This window comes from Stigmatopora argus, chromosome 22 (genome assembly GCF_051989625.1).
Source record: "Stigmatopora argus isolate UIUO_Sarg chromosome 22, RoL_Sarg_1.0, whole genome shotgun sequence".
In the NCBI taxonomy this organism is placed as follows: domain Eukaryota; kingdom Metazoa; phylum Chordata; class Actinopteri; order Syngnathiformes; family Syngnathidae; genus Stigmatopora; species Stigmatopora argus.
In genome coordinates this window covers 2,692,501-2,714,280 of record NC_135408.1, presented here as the reverse complement: position 1 = coordinate 2,714,280, position 21,780 = coordinate 2,692,501, and the positions used below count along the sequence as shown (strand labels likewise).

The 21,780-nt window shown below is 41.3% G+C and overlaps 2 protein-coding genes across 5 annotated transcripts in view; one reads left to right on the top strand and one right to left on the bottom strand.

Moving 5' to 3' along the window:
* Positions 1–262: 262 nt before the first annotated feature.
* On the bottom strand, positions 263–12,976 carry gucy2d (guanylate cyclase 2D, retinal). 4 transcript variants are annotated; one of them, XM_077591893.1, is made up of 20 exons: positions 12,363–12,976; positions 12,059–12,135; positions 9,796–10,769; positions 9,421–9,722; positions 8,964–9,336; positions 8,812–8,893; positions 8,617–8,728; positions 7,665–7,784; positions 7,496–7,576; positions 7,236–7,412; positions 7,003–7,159; positions 6,774–6,923; positions 6,215–6,363; positions 5,974–6,137; positions 5,576–5,768; positions 4,949–5,123; positions 4,161–4,259; positions 1,554–1,648; positions 1,381–1,463; positions 263–1,285 (listed from the first exon to the last, which is right to left on the bottom strand). In XM_077591893.1, exons 3-20 carry the CDS (start codon positions 10,613–10,615, stop codon positions 1,201–1,203), a joined length of 3,417 nt encoding a protein of 1,138 aa, XP_077448019.1. In that variant the 5' UTR covers positions 10,616–10,769; positions 12,059–12,135; positions 12,363–12,976; the 3' UTR covers positions 263–1,200. The 4 variants fall into 4 exon arrangements, with proteins under 4 accessions (XP_077448019.1, XP_077448018.1, XP_077448017.1 ...); XM_077591892.1 differs by having other exon boundaries at positions 9,796–10,765; XM_077591891.1 differs by having other exon boundaries at positions 12,059–12,976.
* A 4,973-nt stretch (positions 12,977–17,949) lies between these two features.
* Positions 17,950–21,780, top strand: part of hsd20b2 (hydroxysteroid (20-beta) dehydrogenase 2) — a 4,356-nt gene continuing 525 nt past the window's right edge. Inside the window, exons 1-10 of the mRNA XM_077592685.1 lie at positions 17,950–18,100; positions 18,637–18,683; positions 18,775–18,850; positions 19,596–19,706; positions 19,822–19,889; positions 19,970–20,014; positions 20,087–20,121; positions 20,209–20,290; positions 20,393–20,458; positions 21,636–21,780. The exon at positions 21,636–21,780 is cut by the window's right edge and continues 2 nt beyond it. Coding sequence (XP_077448811.1) covers positions 17,950–18,100; positions 18,637–18,683; positions 18,775–18,850; positions 19,596–19,706; positions 19,822–19,889; positions 19,970–20,014; positions 20,087–20,121; positions 20,209–20,290; positions 20,393–20,458; positions 21,636–21,780 — 826 coding nt within the window. The remainder of the gene's footprint in view (positions 18,101–18,636; positions 18,684–18,774; positions 18,851–19,595; positions 19,707–19,821; positions 19,890–19,969; positions 20,015–20,086; positions 20,122–20,208; positions 20,291–20,392; positions 20,459–21,635) is intronic.

Below are 21,780 nucleotides of genomic sequence, written 5' to 3'. Positions count from 1 at the left end.
TTCTTTACTCGACGTTTATAAGAAACATTTCACCCTAATTTCACAATTTAGCAGGAATCCCAATCTAGCTTGTTGCATTTTGCCATGATATTTTTTTTACTCAAATTGTTTGCCCTCGTGCCTGCATAAAATGACCACATTTTGAATCGTGCATATAGCTAAGAAATGCTGAAATGAGTATCTTGTGCATTGCCACTATGAGTGAAAAAATAAAAATACATATATTCCAAGAACAAACACAAAAGATAATGGACAGATGGAATTAATGCTGTCGTGTTGTCATGTGCTCTATTTTAATAGGGCAATCACAGTGCAAGTTTTAAAACGAAATCAAACGTTTTCACTGAAGACATAATTTATTTACATCAACACATTGAAGTTCTCATTCAAAAAGATCAGCATGCCGTTTCAGTTAAGTCCTCTGTGCCTATTACCTATTGTCTTTGGCAAAAAAAAAATATAATTCTAAATCCGAAAAGGCCTACCATTTGAACCCTAGAAAATTTATAAACAACAATCCATTCGGTTCTGCAATGCTGCTCTTCATTCTTTATAATTGGATGAATTCTCTGTCACTTTACTCTTAATTTCTTTTTTCTTTTTTTCCATGTCTTCTGCCAGAGTAAAACTTGTGCAAATAATATTGGCAGATGAATACACACACCATTATTATAGATACTCCACGTAGTAGTAGAGCACAGGTTATTGTTCAATGTGATTACATTTGTTTTCCTGTTGGTATTTTGACCCCGACATCATTTTATACGTCACAGTCAGGCTGAGCCTTCGCTTTTATCAAAAATGTTGTGACCCGACTTAATCAAATAATAATAGTATGCTGAGAATGTCCTGATCCACTGAGCAGAGCAATACTGTTCTTGTAATGTGGCGAATTTGAGCAAAGTACTGTATGCCATGTGTCATTTTGCATAAGGAAAGTCAGTGATGTCGTTTAATAGATTAATGGTTGAATATTTGCCCCAAAGATCTAAAGTGTTCACATCTAGTGTGAGGAAAGCTGGGAGAATTTATATAATGAGTTTGCAGCATTACTATAAATGAAGTTTACACACCAGTATTACACTGCCTTCCTCTAGTGACACACATTTTAGACCCCAACAGTTTATTTGACAGTGGGTGCACACTGTCGGTGGCCGTAAATTGTATAAAAACAAACAAAACGAAGCTTTCAGCAGCAATCTAGCCCATCTTCTTCTGGCGATCCAGAAACTTTTGTCTTCTGTCTGGTGGAATTTCATCCAAGCCAATACCATGGTTACTTCCCCTGGAAGAGGAAATGCAAAGTGAAAAATGACGAAAAACCATCAATAACCTCACGAATATGTGGGGTGCATAACCAACAGATTAGATGTCCCTCACCCTTGAAGGTCAGGAGGAATAGGCAAAGGTTTCTTGAAATCGTCTCTGCCCACCAACCAGTATGTGTTCTCCACACCTTTTCCCTATTGAGAAGCATGTTGCCAAGTCATAAACGTACATGAATTCTTGCTTTATTTTAGTATTTTCCTGCCTTCCAGAGTTATCGGATTTACCTTTAATTCCGTTAAACCTCGACCTTGAATTTGGTATCCCAGTTTCAAGCTGTTTAGGATGTCTACTGTGGTCTGGTTGACATGTATTCTGTAAGCTATGCAAGACAGGCATAAAAACATGCATTGAATAATACACATTTGTTACTTGATTGTTTCAATCATTTTGCTTAGCTGGTGCATTGTGCTTGTCTGTGTTTGTGTATCTTTGGATCTATTTTACATTTTTTTCCCCATTATTGCCCAAACTGGGTCTTCTAGGTTCTTCCAAGAAATTAGCAACTACCTTGAAAGCAAAGCTTATCATCATTTTAAAAAGAGGAGAAAGTAAAGAGATTCCGACGCACATCGGTAAATATTTAACGTTCCGATCAAATCAAATCAAATCAAAAGCCTTTATTGTCATCATACACAGCTGCGTTTAACAAAATTGGTGGTGCTACTCCACAAAGTGTTTTCCCAGTAAAATAAATAAATAAATAAATAGTAATATAAAAGTATAAAAAATCACATCCTGGCTAGGTAAATTCTAAAATATTGCACAATCTAAGATATTGCACATTGTTATTGCACACCCAGAAGTTATTGCACAGAAGGGATTGTGTGTCGTGCTAATGCAAGTTCACAGTCCTGATGGCAGTGGGAAAAAACTGTCCTTAAGTCTATTTGTCCGTGCTTTGTGAGACCCGTAGCGTCTGCCAGAGGGCAGCAGCTGGAACAGGTTGTGACCAGGGTGGTATTGGTCCCTGACAATGTTCCTGGCTCTGCTGAGGTAGCGAGGGCTGGCAATGTCATCCAGTGAGGGCAGAGAGCAGCCGATGATCTTCTGGGCAGTGTTGATCACTCTCTGCATAGCCTTTCTGTCTGCTGCCGTGCTTCCTGCGTACCGCACTGTAATGCAGTATGCCAGGATGCTCTCCACAGTGGCTCTATAGAAGGTTACCAGAAGCTTAGTGTCCAAATTGTTCCTCCTGAGTACCCTCAGGAAATAAATTCATTTCTGGGCCTTCTTCACCACTGCCGTGGTGTTGGTAGACCAGGAGAGCTTGTCCGTGACGTGGACCCCCAGGAATTTGAAGGACTGGACCCTGTCTACGCATACTCCATTTATGAAGAGTGGGGCCAGATCTGTGCTGCGTTCGCGAAAGTCCAGGATTATTTCTTTAGTTTTCGTGGTGTTTAGTGTGAGATTGTTCACCAAACACCACGAAGACAGTTTGTTGACCTCATCTCTGTAAGCAGACTCATCCCCCCCTGAGATGAGTCCGACCACAGTGGTGTCATCGGCAAATCGTAGCGCGATAACGCCTTGCCCGTTGCCAAATGCAGTTTTGTTGTTGCACAGACCTTACGTCGCCGAGTGTCAAAGTCAAACAACTTCCAGTTCTCGTAACAAAAAACAGGGGCAGTAATGTCACAAATCAGGTTGCATGGATGCTTCATGTTGGGATGAATGAAACTGAATGCATCTAAACGCATCTGACTGGGATGAAAGAGGAAGGCCTGGACAAGCTCTGGGGTCGAGGGTTCGATCCCAGGTACGGACCATCCTGTGTGGAGTTTGCATGTTCTCTCCAGGCTTGCGTTGGTTTTCTCCAGGTACTCCGGTTTCTTCCCACTCTCCAAAAACATGCATGGTAGGCTAGTTGAACACTCTAAATTGCCCCTAGGTATGAGTGTGAGCGTGAATGGTTCTCCGTCTCCTTGTGCCCTGTGATTGGCTACCCACCAATTCAGGGTGTCCCCCGCCTTGTGACCGAAGTCAGCTGGGATAGGCTCCAGCACCCCCTGCGACCCTAGTGATGATAAAACGGTTCAGAAAATGAATATTTTATTTAACTTTTTATACTAAGCATTTTACCCTACATTTCAAGTTTACCAGTGAAATCCGAGCTACACAGAAATTTCTGTTACATTTTGAGGAACAGGCCGCCTCTTGATGTAGAGGTTCATTCGCCCGACTTCGGTACGGGCAGGCGCGGGCTCGATTCCCGCTGGTGGCGGCACGATTGTGAGTGTGGATGGTCGATTGTTTTTTCTGTGTGACCGATGGCTGACTGGCGACCAGTCTAGGGCGTAGTCTGCCTTTCGCCCAAAGTCAGCTGGGTTAGGCTCCAGCAACCCCCGCAACCGTTTGGAGGATGTGTGGTGTGGAAGATGAATGAATGAAAGAATGAATATTCAGGAACACTTGTAACTCGAGGACTTCCTGACCTCTGATCCATTTCAACTGGGAGGAACTGGCAGCGACTATTGAATCACTTGATCATGTCCAATGCCCAGTGGATCAGCTTATCATTGTTCATGACAACGCAGACGTCAGCTAACGCCAATCTCTTTGAAAACACCTTTTATAGTTCATTCCAGGAACATGCACCGGGCCACCAGGGCATACCGGCTTATTTACAGTAAAACTTCAAATTGACCTCTAATTCTGTTTATAGTCTTAAGAGATTAGAAAAGAGTCGTCACTTAAAGCCCCGTTTAGCCTGCCTCAAGCAACAGGCACACACCTGCCCTTAGCCACATGTTAGTCTAAGAAAGAAAAATAAAAACTCAATTCTTGTTTTTGTGGGTGTTCATTTTGATTGGAAATCAGGGGAAACTCACACAACCCGGTGGACTCCATCCGAGACGCCGTGTTGACCGTGTCTCCAAAGAGGCAGTAGCGAGGCATTGTGAGACCCACTACTCCTGCTACAACCGGGCCTGAAAGCACACAAACAAATGGAGTCAATAAAAGCAAAAAGGCCTGTTTTTTTGCTTAACATAAACTCGAAAATGTGCTGAACTCCTACTTTAATTGTCTAATCGCAAGTTACGATTCATCAGCAGCAAAAGTGTCGGTTAAAAAAATGAAATCCTTGCTCTGGATTAATAGCACTGACTTGTGGTGGATGCTGTGTGTTAATTGGATGACAGCACCCTAAGTGGATAGCGCTTTGCTATTCCCGGAATAAGTTCCAGACGAGGATAACGGAGGTAAAAATATCGCCTTGCCTTTTAGCAGCTTGCGTATCTATCTGCAAGAAATCAAGTTTGCCTCAATTTGATTTGATCTCACATCCATGTCCCCCATTATAGGCAACAGCTTAGTCTTTCACGTATAATTACACTGTTTAGAAGCGTTGTGATATGTAGGAGGGAATTAGGGTCCAAGAAATATAATATTTTGAAAACTGCAAATAGGAATATATGCGGATGTTTTCCTTTTTCAAATGTCTTGTGAATATTTCCTAAATGACGTTGTTGCATTTGCACACATTTTGGCAAACTTTGCCTTTTTAACCAAGATTATTTTATGTTTCCTTTTCCAAAAAGGTACTCACAGTAGAAATGGACATTCTTTAAAAATGTAAATTATTCCTGTTTAGAGGTTTTTGGAAGGTATTGCTCACCGGAGTGCAAGCCGATTCGGATCCGAACTTTTAATTCGGGCATGTGTCTCATCTTGAAGGTGCCAATGCAGTGGAGGATGTCCAGAGACATGTTGGCCATCTCAGCAGCGTGACGGTTGCCATTTCTATTGGGAACTCCGGAAGCCACCATGTATGCATCTCCTATAGTTTCCACCTTAAAGACCCCCGGAAAAAGACAATAAGCACCATTCCACTGTTGAAATACAGGTATTTTTTTGTTATTGTTTTAATGAAGTCTATAGTGTAGAGGTATTTTTTTCTTTAATTAAATCAGTTAAAAAAATATAGTGAATTTTCTGGCTTTTAAATATTATTTTTTTACCTTAAAATATGTAGTTTTACAATGTTTTTAATTGCTTTTATTATTAGTTTTAGGTTTTTTCCAGGTTTTTGTCAGGGCCAGGATAAAAATTTAACAAATGTTAATATTTCATCATTTCAACATTTCTTATAGGATAAAAAAAGCAATTCATGTCTAATTTAAATTGTTTTGTAAAAACAGTAGTCGTTTTCCTTGAAATAAGAGTTTCAATTCATGTCAGTTAACCAAAACGGTTTTTCAATTCCCTTTTTTTTTCTTAACGATGGTAGCGGCGTGGTGCTCACCTTATACACGTCATGTAGGCCAATAATAGCGTCAAAAAGCGTGTAAAGGTCATTCAGCAGGTCAACCACCTCGATGGGCTCACTCAGAGCTGAGATGGTGGTGAAACCGACAATGTCACTAAAGTAGAGCGTGACCTCGCTGAAGTGCTCCGGCTTGACCGGTTTGCCGGTTTTCAGCGCCTGGGCCACCGACCTGCACGGAAAAACTTTGTCAAGTCCGTTTTATTTACAATCTCGAATCAGATCCTCGAAGTTTGACGAGTCCTTTTTAAAGATTCATCTCCAGCCTTTGTGAGTGTAAACATTCTCAACAGGCCCTCTGGTAATTTAGTGTTAGTCTGAACGAATATGTAGAGGGTCGAATACGAAGTTGACAGAAGACTTCCACGTTGACTCACTTGGGCAACATTTGAGCCACAAGCTGATCCGTCTTCTGTCTCTCCACCTCCAACTCCTCTGTCCTCTCCCGAATCAGATCTTCTAAGTTTGACGAGTACTGCTCCAACATCCTCAGCATCGAGTCGATGATATTGGTTTTCTTGCCTTTGGTGATGCTTTTAAACTGTTAAGACAAAAAGAGAGACGGCGTTACAACCGGGTACAAATATTGTGCCCGCCAGATGCCTAATGTATTTTCACCTGTTTGAATATATCATGAAATGTGGGTCTCTTGTCGGGTTCCTCGCTCCACGCTTGCTTCAAGACCTGAATGACATCCAGGGGGGCCGCGTCCACTGACACGGAGGGCCGGCACAAAGGAGGGGGCTCTTTGACCTTGCTGATAATCTCTGTCAAAATACACAGACAACACTGACATAAACAATAACATCGAGAGACGCACAAGTAGATTGAATGTCTTGCTTTTATCAATCTAGTCTAGTATTCTCATATTGTCGTGATAAACAAAAGGCATTGTTTTGCTTTTTTTTTAGCCATAGTTGGCATCTTTGCTCCCCCCCGTAACTTGCGGATGAAAATGATGACAGCATTCAAATATGCAGTGACCCTCATTCTAAAAAAAGCGTGACAATACTGCTTATATTATGTATAGCGGGTGTTCGCTCTGTACCTAATACAAAATTCCAAGGTTTTTCAAGCTGGAGGCGAAATGATATTAAAAGGTACAATTTTATATTCAATGTAAAACACATTTCTGCCGAGATTGCAGATATTTACTTACTTAACTCATTTAACTCACCCTTGGGTGGCATGTCCAGCATACAGAAGGGTGCAGAGCGCGAAACCACTTCTTGTGCAACTATGGAAAAGCTGTAGACATCTCCGGCAAAAGTACCCTTTCTCCTCAGAGAAAGATTACGCAGCATTTCGGGAGCGGTCCAGAAAAGATCTTTTTTGGGGAGAAATGAATAGAGGTATAGATTAGGCAAAGATGAGTCAAGGTGTCTATTATACGGAGGATTTGTCACCCTCAGGCTTTTCTTCCTCCAGGCCGATGCTTTGGGTGCTGAGAAGGTCATTGAAGCCATAATCGGTCACCTTCAACACGAAGCGACCATCCACCACACAGTTTCGGGATTTGAGGCGTCCGTGAATGATTCCTCGATTGTGCAGGTACTTCATCCCCTGACGTGGGAATCATACAACACCACTAAAAAAGGAGCTCGTCTCATCAAGCGCAAGTTTTCGGCTTCCATGGTACCCTGATTAGATCCATCAGCAGGGAAGACTTGAACATCCAGTCCAGACGCACTTCCTCATTGAGGAGCAAATCCTCCAAACTGCCTCTGGAGCAGTGCTCCGTCACCACTCCAAAAATGTCAGAGTCTTGGAACAGTCCCAGGAACAGATTGAGATTCTCATGCCTCATGTCTCGGAGCTACGAGAATTAGCAACGCGGTCGGCATATTACAATCCCATGTAGACTTTCTTCATCGTTCCTAAAAAAAAAAAAAAACTGACCTTGATGAAGACAGATTCGGTGCTGCTATTGATGCTCGATGTGTATCCGGGTGGGACTTTCTTCAACCAAACCCAATCACCCTGAGATTTAATTTAAAAAATATATATATTACAAAGAACAGTTTTGGTAAAAATCGAGCCACCCACAGAACCCTCGTGTCCAACTCACCTCAAATACAGCAACATTGGAACTGTCTGGCGTGGAGCCCAAGTAGCTTCGACCAGACACCGAGTGGTGTGGGGTCTTCATATCCAGCTGACTCTTCATGATACTTTCATCGTTCAGCTTCTGCTCACATTCGTATGACCAAGTGTGTGTTTTAACATGGCATTTTAAGGATTCAATGTTTAAAAATATCAGGAGATCTCCAAGTAGGAAATGCTAGAAAATAGTGTAGCGTGAAAATAGAGGCACATGTTTTGCTTTTGCAGTTTTAGGTTGGGATGCTCATATACCTGTTGTCAGCAGAGCTAAAGATTTTTTTTATTTTTATAGATGTTAAGTTCCAGAGCAGCCCTTTCTCGACTTTGCCTTGGTTCACGAGAATGCCCATTCTAAAAATTTGGTCTATTCTACAATGGTCTAAGGCACAGGTGTCAAAGTGGCGGCCCGGGGGCCAAATCTGGCCCGCCGCATCATTTTGTGCGGCCCGGGAAAGTAAATCATGATTGCCAACTTTCTGTTTTAGGATCAAATTAAAATGAAGAGTATAGATGTATATTAAATTTCCTGATTTTCCCCCTTTTAAATCAATAATTGTAATTTTCTAATCAATTTTTTCCTGGTTTTAGTTCAAAAATCATTTTGTAAAATCTAAAAATATATAAAAAAGCTCAAATAAACATTGTTTTAGATCTATAAAAAACTGAATATTCAGGGATTTTAATCCAGTTCTTTTAATCCATTTAAAAAAAAAATCTAAATATTATATCTAAAATGGTCCGGCCCACATAAAATCGAGTTGACGTTAATGCGGCCCGCGAACCAACCCGAGTTTGACACCCTTGGTCTAAGGCAAAATATTGTACTATCCTTTGCACCGGTATGACTAAAATAAAACTTTAAGTTGGTAGTTGAGTAGAGGAACGCTAGGGGTCCGGCCGGGGTGGTGTTTACTAACCCTTTTGCTGACTTGAGTGTTAATGAAGACCAGGTCATCCAGTGTCAGAAGTACTTTGGTAGATTTGCTGCCACCACCATCCCCAAAAGTAAAACCCACTTTGCCGCTCCTCCTTGAGTGAAAAAAAGGACTAATTGATGAATATATCTATAACCAAACATACTAGAAGACGTGAACAGTTCCCAATGCGCGTACTTGAAATGTATGAAGACATTTACAGCAGCAGCAAATGCCATCGCGAATAGAAGGAAAAAGAAGATCGTCGTATAATCCATTCCTGATGGAATACAAATAATTGACTGTGGCGGAATCTGAGTTTCCTGCAATTACTCGGCGGTGTCGCTTACCTCCACTGCAGGCAAAGTAAGGACTAAACCAACAACTGGAGTCCGTGTAGGGGGTACTGCCGGCAAAGTGGACGGACCGACCGAGATATTTCAAGCCTCCGATCCTGCCATTTGTGTGCGCGGCCTCCAGAAAATGAGTGGAGTAGAGAGTGTTGCCCATGCCGCTGTAGTCCAACACGACGTAGCGAGCTTGCATGCCTTCGCCATTCCTTCCCGCAGACAAACGCTGGTTGAAGCCCTGGAATTCAAAGCCGCCCTCGTTGGAGCTGAGGATCTCGCCGGTCACCCACCGCCCGCCATTGGCGCGGGCCTGCTCGGCAGCCATGGCTATGTAATAAATCATGTTGTAGATTGAACCAAAGAAGGGGGAAACCTAGAAAGGGAGACAGATTCCCGTTAATGTGAGCAGAGAATGCGCTTTCCGAAAGTCGGGTGTGATGTGAGCAGATGTTCTCACATTCTCTGCTGCAGTGCTGCCGCGGATTTCGTAACTATCCTGAGCCGCCTTGTAAGCCTCGTAAAAATTGTGTTCTCCCGAGTCCATAGTGATGGTGAGCACCCCATCGAAGGCTTTCCTCAGCTTGGTGTCATTGCCGAGGGAGTAGTAGAAAGCATTGTCGTAGGGAAGAGCGTAGAGCAGCGCGTCGTAGGGGATGAACACGTAACCACGGTCGATCATTCGCATTGCTAAGGCCGTGGTCAAAAGTTCATACTGGGATAGGCCGCCAAGCAACACAGATGGCATGCACATGATGATCACTATGAAGAGAAAATGAGTTTATCGGAAGGTTTCAGGATCAACGTTTTTTCAACATGAAGTAACGCAGCTCACCTCTAACCCGATCAGTCTCTCGCACTTTTGTCAAAGCCCGCCTAGGCCCGTCCTTGTCGGCTTCCATGGTCACCACAGGCTTGACTGGCAGTCCCAAATCCCTCAGTGACGAAGCCAGCTCATACCCAGTAGCCTCCCAGATGTCGGTGTCCTCCGAAATGATCCCCACATGGGCCCACCGGAAATAGCGTAGCACTGTGAAAAGGACACGTGAAGACAACGGCTGCGGTCGTAGGAACGTGGGGTACGTCCTTCCTTCTTCCATGTTTGGTTTCAGGCAACTCCAGGACAGAATCCCAACGTCCCACTCCTTAGCATACAAAGCAGCTGAAGAGCAATATGCCGGGCTGGCCGGACCCAGGAACGCGGCGCCGTAGCCTTCCAACTCCGCGAAGCGCGCCATGGCGCGAGATGACTTGCAGTCTTCGTTGATCAGCGTGTAGTCATACCAGTAGCCTTTGTTGAGATGGGGGTCCTTGTTGATGCGCGTGATGGCCAGGCGGGCCGCTGTGTCTGCCAGGGCTTTGGAGTAAAATGAGTCACAAGTCCAGGGTCCGACCAGGGCCACCTTGAAGGTGGTTGCCCAAGCTCGGCAAGGTAGGGATGACATTAAGAGCAAGGACGTTAAAAGCCACTTTGCCCAGGAAAATGGCAACTTTGGTTTAAAAATTGACAATGGTTGAGATGAAACAAGGAAACCGCCAGCTACGGCACCATTTGTCCACATGTGTCTTTTCCTCCTCAGTTTGAATAAGTCATTTGGCCATCGAGGATGGTAGGACAGTTTGTGGAGAAAGCAAGAGTCTCGGTGACTCGCCATTCTCGCACACAGCTTCTATGATGTCTTCTCCGCTCCGGGAGATGGTGAACGTGTCCTGGAGATGTGGTGAGCTGGGGGGGGGGGGACTCTCCCCTTAGCACTCAGCAGTGCTCAAGCCCAGACAGATGTCCACAAAGCTCCGAGCCATCACTACCTCGAGGTAACAGGAAAATATGTGGAGAATTCAAAATGGGCATTCATTATTCCAGAGATGAACTTCAAACATTTGTCTATGAAAAGAGCTATATAAAAGTCCATGAATATTATCATGACCTTATTTCTAGGACATTTTCTTTGCCGCATTCTTATTCAGGATTTATTCATTCATTTTCAACCTAGCTAACACCCTGAACTTTTTGTCAACAAAATGGGATAAACAACCAAGCACAGACACACTTATACTTGGGGACAGCTTTTAGTGTTCAATCAGCCTACCACAAATGTTTTGGGTATTGCGTGGGAGAAAACCCACGCATGCACGGGGAGATTATCCCAACGCCACACAGGAAGGCCGGGAGGCCAGGCTTGAACCCTTGATCTCAGATCTGTGAGGCGCAGGTTCTGACCACTCTCCACCGTAACGTCTCTCATTAAGTATTCAAACTAAATCATATTTACATTGGAGTTACACGTTTATTGTAGATACTCTGAGTCAAGGGAGTTAAACCTTGGCATCCACGGATTCCTTGAGACCTTTTGAAATTGTGTTCGAGGATTCCTCATTCGTTCTGAGCATTATGTTTGTGTGGTAAATTAAAAGAATCAGTTCATTGGGATGTTTTGATTTCCTGTTTCCTCTCTAAAGTTGGAATCTGTATGATGTTCATATAATGAGATACAAACATTACTTGAAAATGATGTGGCATCTGTCCAAATTTATTTGGAATTTGTTTCAGGTAGTTAAGGTTTTGGGTATTGACTGCATTTATATAATGCCTCTGACCTTAAGTTGGAGCGGTGTTCAATTTCAAAATAAAAGTCAACCCCTCTCCAAGAGACCACTGGCTAGCCAGCCCTATTCCTGATGGCGAATTATTCGCTTGTGCGCAGCAAGCCCATTAGCGCTGCTAGCTTTGCCCAAGTAAATCTGGCCGTAATGTCCGTTTGATCTGACTAACCCTTCACCATTCAGAAGCTTGGCTTTTTCCATTAGCATTTCTTCTCCTGACATGTTTATTAAATGATTCCTCATGCATTATGGGAAATGGATTCATGGTAAAGCTCAGTTTTTGCAAAGCAAGGTGACGTGTAGGAATTATCTTTTGTTTGTCTTGTAGGCCCAATTTCATTTCAAGTGCAGAACATAATCGATGATAAGAAGATTTGCGGAATAAACAGATGCTAGCACCTTTTTGCTGGCACAATTTTTAAAACAGATTTTTAAGATAAAAAGATAAGCCTTGGCAATCATGACAGTGGGGACTCTAGTAGAAAAAGTCTTACCTGGAGTAGTTTTCTATCAAGAATCCATGTCAATATCGCACACCATCCAAATTCCATCTTGTTTACAGTTACTGTGACTTAAGAAAAAAAAACAAAAAACAAATTCTCCCTTCAAGATTAAGTCCCTGTTCAAAAATACCGTCATATCTCCAGCTCTCCATTCATTGAATTTCTCATCACTCGATGCTCTCCCAGGTTAGGACTGGGACCCTCCCCAAACCTCAGATGCATGAGAGCATGTTTAAAAAATAATGTAAAAAAAAACATTAAAAAGAGCAACAGGCTACTGGGATAAGAAACTTACAATAGAAAATTGGAAGTACCGGAAAGGACATTTGAGCTGTAACTTCTCAGCCTTCTTAGCTTTAATCCATGGTAGTGTGGAAAGAGGAAGAGGAAGAGGAAGAGGAGGGGAGGGCTTGAGGAGATGAGGTGAAAGTTAGGATGAACTCAGATGGGATTCCAACACAAAGTAGGAGTCAGCTTCATGATCATTGTGCTGCACACAATCCAGTTATTGACATTCCCCAAATATTTCATTGAACATGGAAGTTTTGAACCCCAAGCTTAAAGTGTATGAGGCAGATGTCTGAAGCTGAGCGATTTCCACATGGCAGTGACACCACAAGCTCTAATGCCCTTTGAGCTGATCATCATGGCTGAAAGTAACCTGCGCTAAAACAAGCTTGCTCATGGTCTGCTTTGGCTATTTTCCCCCCAGATGACAGCAAATGAGAATCAAGCACTTTCATGCAGGAAACTCCCCAGTTTGAGAAGAGAGTAAAGAAAAGCTGAAGTCAACATCTTCAATACGGCTCCACAGTCGAGCTCTTTGCCCTGTCTAGTACACCGATGGCTGCCTTGCTGCGGTAATCAGATTATTCCAGAGAGGCAGCGCCAAACTCATTTTGCCGCCTGCAAGCCTCTTAGCGACTGAGGCTGTTTGAGCACTTTCAATTGCTCCTCGGTGTGAGTGTGAACGTGAAGGGTTCCCCGTCTCTTTGTGCCCTGCGATTGGCTGGCCACCAATTCAGGGTGTGTCCCGCCTGGTGCCCGTAGTTAGGTAAGATAGGTTCCAGCAACCCATGTGAGGATAAGCAGTATGGAAAATGAATGAGTGAACTTACACAACACCAAAACAGAGGACTCTTTGCCATTTGATGAGGAAAGAATAATCGCAACATCTGAACAATACAATTTTCCACACAATGGCGTCCTATTATTTTTTTATTTTTTTAATAATAATAAAATAAATAAATATATCAAAAATATTTTTTAAAAAATACAATATATATATATATATATATATATATATTTTTTTTTTTCAATTTCCCGAATGCGTGATGAAATAAAGTTCTAACCTAACCTAACCTAATATTACTACTGTGATACTAAGATCTTTTGTTCATCACAACACAATTTACCAAGTAGTAAGAGATTAGAAATTTTAAGCAAAATTTGCATGAAACAAAATGCTAATTGATGGCACGTTAGTACAAACAGCCACTATTGAATTTAAACTCATTAATAATCTCTTGTTATCAGTTTCAATGATCTGTGGTATTACAAACCGATCTCATATGACATGTTGAGATAATTAAAAAAAAAGGTTTAACATTGGCAGCAGCTGATCTCTGACGTGTGCAGAGTTCAGGTGCAACTCAAATACGGAAGTCTAATAAGGACTGTCCCTCACAAATTTAGACCTATGGCCAACCCACTGGCCAACCCACTGACCAATCCTGTTCTTGTTTGGTTGCATGATCACTTACAATGTTGCCTTGGCTTCATTGCCAAGTTTATGAGAACATCCCTCCAGGAATTCCTTATTTACCTCGAAGAAGCTTCTTGTCCGCAGGAATTAATCAAACCCTGTAGGCGGGGCCGAAGAATGGATTAGACATTTGCCTCCTCACTGACCTTATGTAAATGGTCAAGTGAATTAACATGATCACCACAAATGCCTTTCCAGGATCACAAAATCACAAAACGTGTGTCCCTCTTTCTTGTGTCTGTTTTCTGCACGATGATTTTTATTATTATTAGCTATTTATTGTTGCTATTACTGAATTTGTTCTGTTAATGTGGATTTTGAAAAAAGTCAAACTATGTAGAAACACGGGAATGATTGTCTCCCTCCTCGTAATGTTGACAAAAATGATCTATGCCGATAATACAGTAATCCCTCGAATATCGCAACTTCCACTTTCAACTTCAGTACATTGCGGATTTTTTTTCTGAGGGATTTTTTTTTTTTAATTACATTTTTTTGTAAGTTCATAAAATGTGAAAATACACGCTCCCCTGTCCTCCGCTTGCTACTAGGACTCCGCACTGAAGTAGTAAAAAATATATATATATTTTAAATAGGAGCAATGTTCCCTCTAAGCTGCGCGCGTGCGCAATTGCGCACTACTCTCGTCTTCTCTGCGCACAGCAAATCATATGGAGCGCACAAAATAAAATCCCAATTTTTATTTTTTATTTATTTTTTCAGCTGTGAGGCCGACGCGCGAACCACTCATCCGCCAGGCCGTCCATTCATAGATATTAATCATTACATTTTATTATTACTAAATCATTTATGTGTAGTAGACATACACCTGCTTATGGCAGGTGTGATACTAGTGTGTGCCCATAGCGAGCAATGATGATGTTGCGCACACTGGTACTCAGTGTGCTCAGGGAGGTTGTCTTTCTGCCCAGACAAACAAAAAATTAGAGGGAACATTGAATAGGAGTGACCCTACTTCGCAGTTTTTCATTTATCGCGGCCATGTCTGGTCTACATTAACCGCGATAATCGAAGGATTACTGTAAATACCAACATGGACAGGTCAGTGTTTTAATTCAGATGTTTATGCTTTATTTTGTGCAGTCGGCCTCACAGTTAGAGTCGAGGGTTTGATCCCAGGTCAGTACTCACTGTGTGGAGTTTGAATGTTCTCCCCTGGGCTTGCGTGGGTTTTCTCCGGGTACTCCAGTTTCCTCCCACCACACATAAACAGGCAGGGTAGGCTGGTTGTAACTCTAAATTGCCCTTTAGTATGAGTGTAAGTGTGAATGTTTGTCCATTTCCTTGTGCCCTGTGATTGGTTGGTCACCGATTCAGGATGTCCCCCGCCTGGTGCCCGTGGTTAGCTGGGATAGGCTCCAGCACTCCACATGACCCTTGTGAGGATAAGCGGTTCAGAAAATGATTGAATGAATGGTTCGAAACAAGTGAACTCATCTTAACTACTGGTATTTTTTATTTTTTTTACCATGGAATAGTACAGGGTGGCAAACAAGTATAGGCACAAACAGATGTGAATGTTTTTCTTGTGTTGTGCTTCAAAGTTCATGCTTTTTCCTCACATAAAAAGATTTTCTATGAGAATGCGGCAGAGTACACACCAAAACTGGTTGCCAGCCAATCATGATGAGGTTTAGGCCAATCATGACATAGTTTCCGTGCTCGCTGTGGCTCCCTCTAGTGGCTACTAGGCTTTCACTTCAGGTCTATATTTGAGGTCCTGCAAATACAGACAAGTGGTAGTGGCTCTCAGATTCACACGTCAGTGAATAAGAAGTGAGCAAAAGACCCGGGAATCAGTGAACAACTACACATCTGCGACTCTGGAGATTGAATGTAGGCAGCGCTTGTTTGTTGAAGACGTTTTACCTTTAATCCACAAAGCTTCTCTTCTAAATCGGCGTCTAAAAACGTAGAACTTAAGAAGCCTTTTGAACCAAAGGTTATACGTCCTTAACAAATAGTTGCCTGGCTCAACCTTTGCAGATTACCATGACCTTGATTACTTTGTCTAACTAGAATAGAATAGAAAAACTCAGCAGAGATGGGAACATTGTGGCTATGTGTGCAAGATTTCAAACAAGGCGACTTGAGTGGCTAGCACGTCGGCCTCACAGCTCTCTGGTCCTCGGTTCAAATCCAGGTCGGTCCACCTGTGTGGAGTTTGCGTTCCCTCTCAGGGCCTGCGTGGGTTTTCTCCGGCTATTCTGGTTTCCTCCCACATTTCCAAAACATGCATGACAGGCTGATTGGACACTCTAAATTGCCCTAGGTATGAATGTGAGAGTGAATTGTTATCTGTCGTCTGGCCACAGTTTCAGGGTGTCCCCCGCATCTGGCCCAAAGGCTTCAGCACCCACTGTGAACCTAGTGAGGATAAAGCGGTTCAAAAAAAATGAATGAATGATTCCAAACAAGTGAACTCATCTCAACTCCTGGAATTTTTATCAATTAATTTATTTTTTTACCATGGAATAGTACAGCGGTGGCAAACATGTCTAGGCACAAAGAGCAAAAAAATTCAACTGTGAGTCAAAGAGCCACACGACACAGTGACCTACTAAAACAGACAGACACACACACACACACACACACACACACACACACACACACACACACACACACACACACACACACACACACACACACACACACATTGAAAACCATATTATTCACCATAACCATTTATTCCACTTACAAAACAACAATGTGTTCATTTCATGGCAAGTGTCCACCATCAACATACACATCAAATGCAATGATAAGAAGTAATGAAGTAATGAGCCGCCTACAGGTCGAGAGCCGTGTGTTCGCACTATGTACTACATAGTAATGTTTTTTCTCGTTTTAGCAGTGTGCTAGGAATGGGGAGGGTAGCGTCTCAGACAAGCGTAGCTTAATGTGGAGAGGTATAATATAGTGTCTAACGTAACTGTTCTAATACAGTAATCCCTCGATTATCGCGGTTAATGTAGACCAGACGTGGCCGTGATAAACGAAAAACCGCGAAACCCCGATTTAAAAAAAAAAAAAGAAACAAAATTAATAATTCAGTGCTGAGTTCTAGTAGCAAGCAGAGGACAGGGGAGTGGCTTCTGCTTGCGAGTTTTAGCGTGTATTTTCACATTTTTATGAACTTGCCCCCCCCCAAAAAAATATTAACAAAAAAAATTTCTCCCAGGAAAAAAAAAAATGATGTAGTGAAGCCACGATATTCGAGGGATTACTGTATCCCTTCTAGTTTAAGTGTTAAAAATCCTTAGAAACCCCCCTCCCTAACACACGCTTCCCCACTGGACTCAAGGGGCCCCCGTGGATACTCATCCTACCCGGCCGGGCCCTGTTCCCAGTTGTTCCGCCACTGCGGAGAGGCTATCGCCAACATTATCATTACACTATTTAATCAGGTGCATTGTCATCTTATCAATGTACGGCCGTTGCTCCACATGAATGGGCAGGACTGTCTCTGCCCGTGTGAACTGTGCAGATTGTAACTCACATTTTGTATCACGCAAATTCACAACGTAGCGTCGGGTGAGGTATTTTGGACAAGAGTATCTAATGTATTGGCTAGATGTGTCTATTTTTTAGTTGAATGTCACTTTGAGCGACTGGCTTTAGTTAGTCGCATTCCGCTGCCTGAGACGTTCATCAGGTTGGGCAGCGGGTGGACAAATGTATGTCAATAAAGTAAACGAAACATCTCCTCCAATCAGCTGTGATTAGATTAGTCTTTTACAGGACGTAAACCTCAGTGGCCCAATTTAATGATGTCGGCCTGGTTATCTCTTACATGGGTATTTTAACAACAAATGTTCAACTTGGTGATTACAAATTGCACAGTGACATGCATTCTAAATGTTCATTCCAATGTTTTGGGTGTATTCTGTATATTATAATTTTCACGTTATTACCACGATGTGAATCTATGCATATATTTGTATAGCCATTTATGTGTTTTTCATACATATTTTAGTAAATGAAAGGCATTACGTCATTGGGTAAAAGGTGGGTCAAAGAGGGAGGAGCACCAGGCACAAGGTACATAAATACTAGTTCTCCCCCATATGGTTTTATTGTTGGTCCTTGTGCAAAAATGTCTTGTGCTGGTGCTTTGACCCTTATTGGTGGCTTGACTTTAGCTTTTTACGCAATCAAATCTGTCTGGAAATGTTACTGCGGATTCAGGGAGTTCATATTATCATCCATTTGGAAAGTGGATTTAAAGATGTATGGTCAATGGGCAGGTAAAGTTCAAAGTTCTTCCTTGGTTGTGTCTTTTAAAACAGCTAATTAATCTTTCTAACAATCACATCTAAAGTGTGTATTTTTATACCTTGTAAAGATTAGTATTGAGATAATTTAGTGTAATGTGAACATTCACATCATGTTGTAGTACATATTGCATATTCACTTGATTTATTTCTTGTCGACTTTGTTGAAACTTTTAGTTGCTGAAGTCCAGGCTCGACTAAAAATACACAAGTCCATTTCAGTGATTTGTCATTTTTTTGACTTAATGCAATAGTTCTGTGGATAAAAATAATCACAAAGTAGTGAAGAAAGGATTATTTTTTTTTTTTTTTTTGAGAGAGTATTTTGTAAAAGTTGAAAATGTATCTGTTGACTTTCAATTCAATGGTAAAAGTTCTTTTTTAAAGACCAACCCACTACATTTGAGAATGATTTCATTATCATTTTAACATTTTTACTTTTTCTATCATTTGTGGGATTGAAAGGTTCCAGAAAAAGTCTTAAAACATTTCTGTACTTTGTCTCGCAGTTGTTACAGGAGCCACATCTGGCATCGGCAAAGCATATGCCATGGAGGTGAGCCTTGGAAAATCTGATGAAAAAGAGCTGCAGTTGTTAGCTGTTGTTCATCTTTGATTTAATTATGTGACTGTGTCCTTGTCTTCAGCTGGCCCGAAGAGGCCTGGATATTGTTTTGGTCAGCAGATGTGACGAAAAACTTCGGCAGGTAGCCAAAGAGATTGGTGAGTAAATGGAAATTTAACTCTTTAATGCACGATTTATGATGTTTATGAAAGAAACCCTGACAGGGCACTCGGGTAACACATTGGATCGCATAGACGGCACGAGACGTCCAATTTATTTTGACTGGGTGTTCGATTCGCCCCCTGCCCCCATTTTAAATAGAATGGCTATTTAGTGCCGTCAATAACATGGAAACATGAGGATTAACACACAATCTTTCCAGGTTAAATGAAATGGACATTTAGCATGGTCAACTGCATACAAAGAGTTCAATTATACAGAAAAAAATCAACTTTAGTTTTATTCAGGACCTTGACAAATGTGTATTTAATTTTTTTCATTTTAATGTAATTAGTTTAATTTGTCTGAGTATTGTGTTCATTTATAAATATTTTTATTATGTCACACCTAAAAAAACAAAGAAATCATGAATAATTAACAAAAAAAAAATCACTGATTCGTCCGATTTTACATTACATTTAATCCCACATAGTGGTGTTGTAATTGTGAGTGTGGATGGTTGTCTGACTCTTTTTGTTCCCTATGATTGACTAGCGACCAGTTTAGTGTGTAGTCCTCCTTTTGCCCGAAAAAAAAAGAATGGAAATTTAAAATGTTCAATATTTTAAACCTAAAAAATTGGAAAAATAAGTTTATTTGAATTCCTGTCGTTGCTTTATAAGAGTTTTTAGCTCTTAAATGTCAACTTTTGAATAGAAATAAAAAAAAATCTGTCACCTTCAGAGGGTCAACACGGTCAAAAGACTCTCTCCATCCCAGTGGACTTCACCCATGGCCGTAGCATTTACTCTCTTATCCACAATCAACTAGAAGGTCTGGAGATTGGAATTCTGGGTGAGTGGAATAATGTAACTCAATGACTACCATTGCCAACGTGACTTTATATCACACTATAGCAAACCCAAGTCGGCGTCATGCATTAATATGCCCGTAAATATTCATTCCACAGTTAACAATGTGGCAATGACCTACTCCGATGATTTTGCCAAATTCCTTGAAATCCCGAACGGCGAACAGGTTTGTTTTTAATATTCATTACTAATGGAAAAGCATATCTCAATTATTGTTGACGACTAATTTCTTTCCTCTTCTTCCAGAAAATCCCAGAGATTCTTGACTGTAATGCACTATCTGTTGCTCAGGTAAGATCATGTGTTGCAAAAAGCATTCAGTGCAGTGTTTGCTCAACCTGTTTTTTTTCCTCTCTCTCTCAGATGACAAAATTGGTTCTGCCCAACATGCTTAAAAGGTATGCTAATGAAAATGGCACATATTTAATAAAAAATCCTGCTGAATTGTGTAGTAATTCCACTTTTGCTTCTCATGTCCACGACAGAAGGACAGGGTTGATCATCAATATCTCATCGCAAATGGGACTCTATCCACAACCTCTGTTGGCACTATACTCTGCCACTAAGGTACAGTTTATTGTCGTTAGAGTATGGCATCCAATGGTACGTGCAATAGTTTTGTTGTTTTTACTATAGCTCATCTGTAATGTGTATGTTTTTTTTCCTTAGGCATTTGTGAGCTATTTTTCTCAGTGTCTGCATGCTGAGTACAAGTCAGAGGGAATCACTGTTCAGGTAAATTAGTGATTCTTGATTCAGAAAATGAAGTTGCTAGACAATTTCAGGGACAGAGCAGTGCAGTTTCTAGTAAAAAATAATTAAAACTCATAAATAGCAAAAACTAGATGAGACCAAGCCATCCTAATATGGATTTGCACCTTCATTTATTGACAGTGAAAAGGTTTTCAATTGTAAAAGATGTGTTTAGTCGTTCAAATAAATATTGACATGAAACCAGGTAAAGTCAAAACCTGTAATGCGTGTTTTCATATATAATTGCAAATGTTACATAGCACGGGCCACAATATTAGATAAAGCTGCAAAATTTAATGACATCGGCCCATGAGTAAAAACATTTACATTTACGAAAAAATAAGAAGGCTTAGTATTTAAAGGGACTTTGACTGATTGGCTGCAATTAAACAGTAGTAGATGTCCAATCCATTTGAACTGGGAGGGCTTGCAGTGACTAATCGCTGTTTATTAAAAAGAATATCACGATTATTTTGGACTCAGCCCTGTAACACCTATTTGACATTTATCTACTGTACTGTAAAAATGAAATAATGGCGATTGGATTAAATTTAAAATGGCATCATACAGCAGGGATAGGGAACCTATGGCTCGGGAGCCATATGTGGCTCTTTCCATGGGTGCATATGACGCTCCACTAACCTGTGAGGTAAAATATGGAAATCACTGGTGGTAGAGCTGAGCTTTACCACCACTTTAATCATAATTCTGTTTTTTATTACTCTTCTACATGCATGATATCATTAATACTGATTTATTAGCAACAGCATAACAATGTTGTCAAAAGAATTCAGAGACTTTTAGTACTTTAAAGGTGGTGAAATGACAAATAAATCACACATTTTCATCCATTTTTATATTTCAATTCTGAGAATGGCTCTCAAAAAATAAATAGAAAATATGAATTGTTTATGGCTCTCTCTGTTAAAAAGGTTCCCGACCCCTGCCATACGGGTATCAGATAATGTAATGGTAAAGTGTGGTAAACGCTGAACTTTTCTGTTAAAGGGGTATGTTTAAATAAGTATATTAACCTCTACTTATTTCTCTTAAACATGATGATTTGTGGCTATATTTATGCCATTTCAAGGCAAAATATTGCATTGTAAGGCCATTGTTCATTTTAATCACCCTGTCCTAATAAATCCTCTTTCCACAGTGTGTCATTCCTTTCCTGGTGTCCACCAACATGAACAAAATGAAAAGCGGCGCCTGCATAAAGAGCCCTGACGCTTTCGCTCGAGAGGCCTTGAACACAGTGGGTTACTCCAGCTACACCAACGGCTGTCTCTTACATGCGCTGC

Excerpts from the sequence above, each read along its gene's own strand:
- gucy2d (XM_077591891.1), bottom strand. The coding sequence starts at position 10,615 with ATGGCGAGTCACCGAGACTCTTGCTTTCTCCACAAACTGTCCTACCAT. Across the intron at positions 7,577-7,664 it reads CCAATGTTGCTGTATTTGAG|GGTGATTGGGTTTGGTTGAA; the intron begins GTGAGTTGGACA and ends ATTAAATCTCAG. Across the intron at positions 5,124-5,575 it reads GCCTACATGACGTGTATAAG|GTGGAAACTATAGGAGATGC; the intron begins GTGAGCACCACG and ends GGGGTCTTTAAG.